The sequence below is a fragment of the Brachyhypopomus gauderio genome, chromosome 19 (assembly GCF_052324685.1).
Source record: "Brachyhypopomus gauderio isolate BG-103 chromosome 19, BGAUD_0.2, whole genome shotgun sequence".
Lineage (NCBI taxonomy): Eukaryota > Metazoa > Chordata > Actinopteri > Gymnotiformes > Hypopomidae > Brachyhypopomus > Brachyhypopomus gauderio.
In genome coordinates, this window is record NC_135229.1 from 356073 (window position 1) to 365000 (window position 8928).

General features: G+C 44.0%; 1 protein-coding gene across 7 annotated transcripts in view; it reads left to right on the plus strand.

The window, feature by feature from the left end:
* The first annotated feature begins 433 nt into the window (after window positions 1-433).
* arhgap12a (Rho GTPase activating protein 12a) overlaps window positions 434-8928 on the plus strand; it is a 31052-nt gene continuing 22557 nt past the window's right edge. For 3 of the 7 annotated variants that reach the window (XM_076981088.1, XM_076981092.1, XM_076981093.1), the window contains exons 1-2: window positions 889-1092; window positions 2268-3190. In XM_076981088.1, the coding sequence (XP_076837203.1) occupies window positions 2375-3190 (816 nt within the window). In that variant the 5' untranslated portion in view covers window positions 889-1092; window positions 2268-2374. Of the gene's footprint in view, window positions 636-888; window positions 1093-2267; window positions 3191-8928 lie in introns of those variants that run through there. The other 4 variants (XM_076981089.1, XM_076981090.1, XM_076981086.1 and 1 more) reach the window with 3 other exon arrangements.

The window sequence follows — 8928 nt, forward strand, 5'->3', positions numbered from 1 at the left end:
TCTAACCTGTTTTACCCAGTTATCCTAATTTCCCCATTCTCATGAATAAATTACATGTTACTATACACTATTTGCGAGGTTTGCTTGTGCTGATATTAATGTTGCATTAGGAAATCAGCCAAACGCCCTAAAATAACATCAAGCCTAACCTGAACTGTAACCTTAACCGACATCACATCACAAGTTTCATGTGGGCCTTCACTTAAAAGGACGTTGTGAGCCTAAAGAAACAGAAGAACTGAACATTATTATACGGTGAAACTATTGATGCGCGCCTAAATCCTGATGGTGGACATGCGAGCAGCAAAGCGAAGTCGTGAGTTGTTTGAGCTGTATCTCCCTGAACCACCACACGGTGGCGCACACACTCCACAGCTCAACCGCGCGACTCCGTCACGTTTGGTTCGGCCCAGACGGCCCGATCGGGAGCGAGCACCACCGCGAACGCGCTTGAGACGTGAGCGCAGCGCGACTCCGGTGGACCGGAGGAACGTAGTACCGCGGATAGTGTCGCTGCACCGGAACGACCAACTCGTGGACCGGGGCATCTGTAGTCCGAACGTTACCGGAGCCGCCGGTAAAGAGGGCCACCGAACTTGTGGGATATCAAGAACCACTGCTTTGAAAAAACTCAGGTATGTGCGTGCCCGCCTGGGCGCGTGTCCCGTCAGTCCCGTGAGGTTCCTGCTCCCGGTGTTCCCGAGCGAGAAGGCCGGCCGGGCGCGTCCGCACAGTTGGGTTTCACAGTTGGGTTTCGTGGGTAATGTCGGTGAACCGCAGGTTCCCTCGCGCTGGAATGAGGCGGAACCTGTTCCATCATGTCCGGGTTGAGGTGCGCGCTCACCTGGCTCACCTGGCGCACGCGCGCGGTTGTGTAAGCGCACATTCCACAGCGCGCCGCCGCGTTGACACGTTCACTCGGTAAAGTGAGTTTAGAGTTTCTCACACAAACATGTCACGAATGTTTCGGTCACACCGACTTTATCTCTCACAGTCAGGACGGGAGGATTAAATAGATCCAGTTGGGCGGGTCACCAGGTGGTGGCTAAACTGGACCTGAAACTCTTCACGACCCACGAGTACAATAGAAAGGTACAGTTAAAGTTTACAGTACAATATAAAGGTACAGTTAAAGTTGACTGTTTACGCAAATCGACATTTTGAGGAGCTGAACAGAAACACACGTTTGTTTGCTGCCTAGATAACCCACGTTAATGCGATATTTCAGAAATCCGTAGTTGTCTCTAACTTTACTTTGTGTAAAGTTCAGGACCGAGCGTGTCCTTTAACTTATATTGTCGCTACTTTGTGAACTTTGCCTCATGCTGTGCATTTGAAACTCTACATCACATATATATTGTAGATTGTAAATCCTAGATCGCTTTTACACAAAATCATGAAATAGCTGTAATGTTCGATGGGTCTTTATACATTGGGAATCGTTTCCTACAAATGCCATCGTGTCCGACGTTGCCTCCTAATAGTCAAATACGTGAATATAATTTCGTGGTCAAGAGATATATTTCTATCGGAGTCTGTATATGAAAGAAACAGAAGTATAAAAATGATCTTGTAGGGTTCAATGGGTTTTCTTTGTGTGTACATGTGTGCTTCAGCTAAGGTAAAAAACACTGACCTGAAACGAGTTCTGATTTGCTCATTGTGCAATGCACTGTAAAAGCATCCAGTCAGAAAGAATGTACCATATCATAGAAACGTGAGCGAGTGAAGAGACCAGCATAAGATATCAGGGGCTTCTCAAGACCAAAAGAACAGTTACACTAAATCCACAAAAGGGTCTCTCTCTCTCTCTCTCTCTCTCTCTCTCTCTCTCTCTCTCTCTCTCTCTCTCTCTCTCTCTCTCTCTCTCGCTGTGTGTGTGAGTGTGAGAGAGAAGGGGGCAGACTTGAATGGGTTTAACATAGATGTGCACTACTACTTTGGATTACAGGAGAATTCTGGGTAAATAAAGTGCAAGCTAAAATAATTTTGGTGACTATTTCAGAGCACGCATGACTCCTTTTGAGTAATTATAGTAACTAAGAGGTCCTTTCCTTGTTACAAGCACCCTATATAACACATGCGTTATTCATGTATGCAACGCTGTTGTATCCTGAACTCTGAGGTCATCTCCATTAGTAGTGTAATACTAATAAATACTTTTAATCTGAACAATTGACAGAATCAGCTGAAATGTTTTGTGGTTATCATTGCCCCCCCCCCCCCCCCCCCCCCCCACACACCATGTTTCTCTCTCCTCTCTCCAGATGGGTTTGGCATGATCAGCAGTTAAGAATGCTTCCAAAGCTCATCTCCTCCTCATTGTCTTTGTGTTGCTGATCCTGACCTCTGACCTCTGACCTCTAAGGCAGCGATGGCAGACCGCTGTGAACTGGCCCCAGGCCAGCGGTACATCGAGGTGGAATACGACTACAATTACAAGTCCAGAGACCGTATGGTCAGCATCAGACAGGGGGAATGTTACCTGCTGGTGAAGAAGACCAACGAGGACTGGTGGCAGGTGTGCAAGGACGAGGGCAGTAAGGCCTTCTACGTCCCCGCCCAGTACGTCCGGGAGGTGCGACGGGCGCTCATGCCCCCGCCTAAGCCCCCCCCACACGCCAGCAGGGCGGGGGGGTCGAGAGGAGGCTCCCAGAAGAACCGTCCGAACGCCCTGGACCTCAGACTTTCAGACGAGAGTTTGGACAAATGCCCACCCGCACCATCGCCCCCTAATGGACAGCAGTTGGCATTACCGCCGCCCAAAGATGAGAAAGGCAGTCCAAAAAGCCCCATGAGGCAGGGGCACCATGGCTCTCTGCCCCGGACACGGGCGGAGTCCCCGCTGGGCATGAGGGCACTGCTGGACCTGGATGAGGAATGCAGCAGAGAAGATGAGAGAGTTTGGGATGGAGAGAAAGAGAAGAAGAGAGGAGAGAGAGTGGGAGATGGAGAGAAAGAGAAGAAGAGAGGAGAGAGAGTGGGAGATGGAGAGAAAGAGAAGAAGAGAAGAGAGAGAGTGAGGAATGGAGAGAAAGAGAAGAAGAGAGGAGAGAGAGTGGGGGATGGAGAGACAAAGGGAGAAGAAGAGAGAGATAAAAGCACAGCACCCAGAGACGCATTGGAGAAAAATCTGAACGATTCGGAGTCTGGTGATGAACTGAGCAGCAGTTCTACTGAGCAGCTACAGGTAGGGGGCGCTCTTCTTAACTGATTCATCAGATATGTGTCTCTAACGGAGCTTCCTGAAAACATGCTTGTCAGGTGTCCAAAAGGCATTTCCGCATGAATGACAGAGAGGTCTGACTGTATGTGGTCTCTGCATACAGCTGAGTGTTTCACTACAGCTGAGTTACAAGGCACATTAACTTGTTCTGGGTTTAAAATAGCACATTTGCCTGAACATTCTTCAGTGTCTCTGTTATGTTTTTCCACTTTTCTCAGTCTCTCTTTCCTATCTCATGACTCTCTTGTTTTGACCACAGTTTGTCAGTTCAGCGTTTTAGTGAAGCAGCATGTTTCTCTTTAATCATGTGGTGTGTGGGATGAAGCAGTCAGGAATCTACAGCACTCACACCTGTACAAGTGTTATTCTAGGGCAGAAGATTATTACACTGAACTAAACTGCATCGCTAGTGGTAAATCACCACTGGAAGATTTGGGCTTAATCTGGTTTGGGAAAACTAGACTAAAATTGATAAATAAAAGGATAAAAAAAGTAGTTTTGGGAAATAGTTGGAAAGCATAAGTGCACAGTACCCACGGGTCCTTCCAAGATTTTGGAGACGAAAGACAGAAAACAAATGTTTATTTGAGCAAAAACAAAAAGCACAGATAAACACTTATATAAGTGTTCTTAAATTGAAACTTAAATACAGAAACGTTAACAAGACCCAAGTGCAACTCCTAATGCTAACAAGACAAGAGATAGGAGAAACGAGTAACACACACACACACACACACACACACACACACACACACACACAGACAGTCAGTGAGTGGACCCTGACAGTTACACAGTGTTACACACTGACATATGGCAATAGCTAGCAAGCTAATTTACTAATTTACTAATCTTACGAAATCTGTTAGCGAGCACAAGCAGTGTGGACAGTTAACAGGAAGTTCCATACAGGCCATTTCATTTGATGTCGTGTGTTGTTATCCATCTCATCAGTTTATAATTGTGCAGCAAGCTACATATTTTGTGAATATGGCTTGAGATGCATTTGAACATTACAATGCTATAGCTCAGTCAATAGCTAGCTAGCTACGCTATCAGTAGCAAGTTACGTTAAGAAAGGATCAGGTACATGGTTGAGATGTATAACAAGCTGTCTTGACTTATTTTTGCTTCTGTCTGTATTCATCAGTTTCTTCCCCACTTTGTTAATTCACTGTTCTTATGCCTCCCAGTCTAAACATACTGGTTCCTCAACAACTGTGACTGCAGTATAATATTTATTAATAAGAATTATTCAAAATCACTACTTTTGTATGTCATCAATGCAAATTTGGACAGTAAATACTTCAAAAAGCTTGAAATAGTAACTATTTCGTTTCACAATAAATAGCTGTCGGATTGAATAGTTTGCTTGTATTACGATACACATAGAAGGGAGAAATGTACCGCCTCTTGTAAATCCAGCAGGAAACTTGAGAGAACGTGAAGGCATTAAAACAAACTACCATTAAATAAATTATACGCTAGCTGGGTAGCTAAGCTAGCTACCAGAACAAATCCTAACCTAAACGAGGAATGATCTGATCTCATCCACAGTGTGTTTAGAATACTAGACTAACTCCACAGTGTCTGAATTGCCTCTCACATGTGGGAAGTGTTAGTGTTAGGGTTAGTGTTAGGGTTAGGTTAAGGTGTGTCTGTATGTGGCCAAAGGTCAGTCCCAGTGGAGCAACTGCTGTGTGCAATACTTCACTCCTTCCTCTTCTCTCCTTCCCTGTTCATTTCCTCTGTAACTCTCTCTTCATCTCTCCTTTACCTGATGTCTTCTCTTCAACAGGTTCAGTTGTACAGGGATCCACACACACACACACACAAACACACACACACACACACACACACACACACTTGTGGTTACATTTTCTGTCCTTTTCCATTTCTGGATTTCTTCTTCACAATCTCAGTGTTTCCCTTATTCTGTCAATAGTTCATAACCATATTCATTCATGCCAAAGCAGTATTAAAATAACCTTAAAATGCATATTAAGGAAAATAAATCCTACTTAATTATAGTAATAATCAGAGGTGGGACCAAGTCAGTGTATTGCAAGTCTCAAGTAAGTCCAAGTCTTTATCCTCAAGTCCCGAGTCAAGTCTCAAGCAAAGACAGTCAAGTCAAGTCCCAAGTCTGAAACTTGGAATTTCAAGTCCTTTCGAGTCTTTTTTTTTCCAATGTTGCAGGTATATTTTAAATGTAAATAATAGACCATGTGTTCTTTTTTAAATCTGTATTCTCCTCAAATCTTGATAAAACATGTGCAACTGAAAACACGAAGTATAAAAAAATATATTAAAATTACACCTCTTTATTGCACAGTTCAATTTGTTAAACTTAGCTGCTAAAATATTCATACTTTAAACTACAATTTTCCAGAAATAAATATTCTGTGAAAAAGTCATAAGTAGCACTCTATGTTCAAATAAAAAGTGCTGATATTTTCACAGTACAATACAAAGAACCATAACAGCATTTTTCCCTCTCTTCTCTTATCTGGTTTCTTAGAGAACATGTGTGTCCATGTGTGAGTGACACAAGACAAACAAATATAAGAACTGAACAATTAACAGGAATCTGCAACTTTAGACATTTCAGTAAACTATTCTGCATTGCATTTGCAAAAGACCAAACTGGCCAAAACTGGCCGATGAGGCCGTAGAATTATGCCCCCATAGCTGAAAACTCGATCCACTTTTGTCAATATATTTTTTTCTCGACGTAGATGTCTTCAGATACACAATCCATGCTGAGATAGAACTGAATATGATGGTGACAGAGAGAGGCTCTCTTCCCTGAGTTCAGATACAGAACCCAGGGTTGCCAACTCTCACGCATTGAGCGTGAGACACACGCATTTCAGTCCCACCAGGATTTCGCGGGCCTTTTTTGTGATTGTTGCGGGCTAAAATGTTTGATGTTGCGGGTGTTTTTCAAAAAAATTGCGATGGAAGTTGCGGTGTGTTTTTGCTTTTTTGTGAGTACATTACAATAGGGAGTAAATGTTGTATGGTTTCCTCTATTTAGTAGTCCATTTTAATTATCTATTTACCTATTTATTCAGGGTTGGCAACTTTTCAAGATCGCTTGAAGTGAGATTTGAACCTGGAGGGGGTGGCGAACATTAATTGTTGACGGGGGGGCGGGGTTAGCGAACGTAAGTTGTTACCAGGCGGCCTGTAAAATGGACACAAATTAAGTATTATATCGAGATCGATCGCCTAGTCGATCGAACTAGTAACTCATAGATATGGATCAGAGATAAATAAACTTTATATCTGACTTTAAACTTTATCTCAGTTTAAAGTTTAAACTTATAAACTTTATCTCAGACCCTCGCCGCTTGCTTGCGCTGCAGTGACTTCGCGGGCTACCGTTGCATTGTGGGGAATGTAGTGTTTATGCGTGCAAAACACCATCGGGCGGCTGTGGCCTGCGGGCCGGTTCTAATAGTAATTAAATATCATCCAGGGGGCCATAGATAATCAATTCGCGGGTCGGATCTGGACAGTTTATCCCCGCTTTCATGTAGTGTACCGGGATACTGCTTTTCCCGATCTTTTTGCCGTTATTTTCGTCGCTCATGCTGCTTTCAGTCTGCTCCTCTTGAACGTATATACGGAAGTAAGGCGGGAGTTTGTCGACGTCACATCAAGACGACATCAGTGATTGGTCAAATTTGCGGGAAAGTTGCGGTGATTGGCTGAAGTTGCAACACCGCCCTGAATTCGCGGGGTTTGCTTGAAGTTGCGTTGAAGTTGCAAATCGCAACATCGCGACTTTCTGGAGGGTCTGGCATTTGACTGTCTTCACACGCTCTCACGCCACACATCCGATTTCTCACACTGAAAAAAAAATCTAGTTTATTTACCTCTGATCTATATCTATGATTCAATGAGTTACTAATTCGCTCTGGCGCCAACCACTGGCGATCGATCGATTGCGATATAATACTTAATTTGTGTCCATTTTACACCCTGCCCGGTAACAATTTACGTTTTTATTGAGTACTTTGTAATTTATGTACCCAAAAGACATTACTCTCGGTAGCGCCATTATCTGCATTTAGCGTTTTTTTACTTCCGTTTTCTTTATTTGTTTGTCTTTTTAATTTGATTGGTTGTGCTGCTGCTCATGCACACACACACGTACAGAGTATGGAAAAGCAGAGGACCGGTCTGCGTCAGAAGGACGGAAATTAAATTAATTAATATAATATTAATATAAATATTAATATGCGTAAAAAAATTTAGATTTGGGGTAAAAAAAAAAATCAAGTCTTTGCAAGTAAACGGATTCAAGTCCAATTCAAGTCCCAAGTTATTGGTGTAAAAGTCCAAGTCAAGTCTAAGTCTCAATATTTTTTCAAGTCAAAAGTCTTAATATTAATGACTCGAGTCTGACTCGAGTCCAAGTTATGTGACTCGAGTCCCCACCTCTGGTAATAATTAACATGAAAACTTGGTCAAAATGAAAACGTGAATAAGCAAAAATAAGAGAAACCAAAAATAAATAGTTATTTACAGACAGGACAGTGTGTATGTGTGTGTTCACCTCTGTGTCCATCATCTGTCTGTCATCATTTCTGCCTGTCTATCTTTCCCTGTCTGCCTCTCCCTCCTGCTCGTTCTCATGCAACACATTCAGATATATTTAAAATGCTTATGCGTTTGTGTGTATGTTTGTGGGAGCTGTAGTGACCGTGATTGTGCACACGGGCGTTTGTGTGTGTTTGTGGGAGCTGTAGTGACCGTGATTGTGCACACAGGTGTTTGTGTGTGTGTTTGTGGGAGCTGTAGTGACCGTAATTGTGCACACGGGCGTTTGTGTGTGTGTTTGTGGGAGCTGTAGTGACCGTGATTGTGCACACGGGCGTTTGTGTGTGTTTGTGGGAGCTGTAGTGACCGTGATTGTGCACACGGGTGTTTGTATGTGTTTGTGGGAGCTGTAGTGACCGTGATTGTGCACACAGGCGTTTGTGTGTCTGCTTGTGGGAGCTGTAGTGACCGTGATTGTGCACACAGGCGTTTGTGTGTCTGTTTGTGGGAGCTGTAGTGACCGTGATTGTGCACACGGGCGTTTGTGTGTCTGTTTGTGGGAGCTGTAGTGACCGTGATTGTGCACACGGGCGTTTGTGTGTCTGTTTGTGGGAGCTGTAGTGACCGTGATTGTGCACACGGGCGTTTGTGTGTGTTTGTGGGAGCTGTAGTGACCGTGATTGTGCACACGGGTGTTTGTATGTGTTTGTGGGAGCTGTAGTGACCGTGATTGTGCACACAGGCGTTTGTGTGTCTGTTTGTGGGAGCTGTAGTGACCGTGATTGTGCACACAGGCGTTTGTGTGTCTGTTTGTGGGAGCTGTAGTGACCGTGATTGTGCACACAGGCGTTTGTGTGTCTGTTTGTGGGAGCTGTAGTGACCGTGATTGTGCACAGGGGCGTTTGGTGTGAGTGATGGGGAGTGTTTGGCATGCAGTGTGTTGAACACCACGCATCTGGACTGGGAACGTCGTGCCCAGTGTTGTGTGAACATTTACGTAATCCAAGTGAGAAGGGAGGGGTGTGTGTGTGTGTGTGTGTGTGTGTGTGTGTGTGTGTGTGTGTGTGTGAGAGAGAGAGAGAGAGATAGTGCTTATGTTTTTCATTTGCGTGTGTGTGTGTGTTTAGGTGAGTATGTGATGTGTATTATGTGAC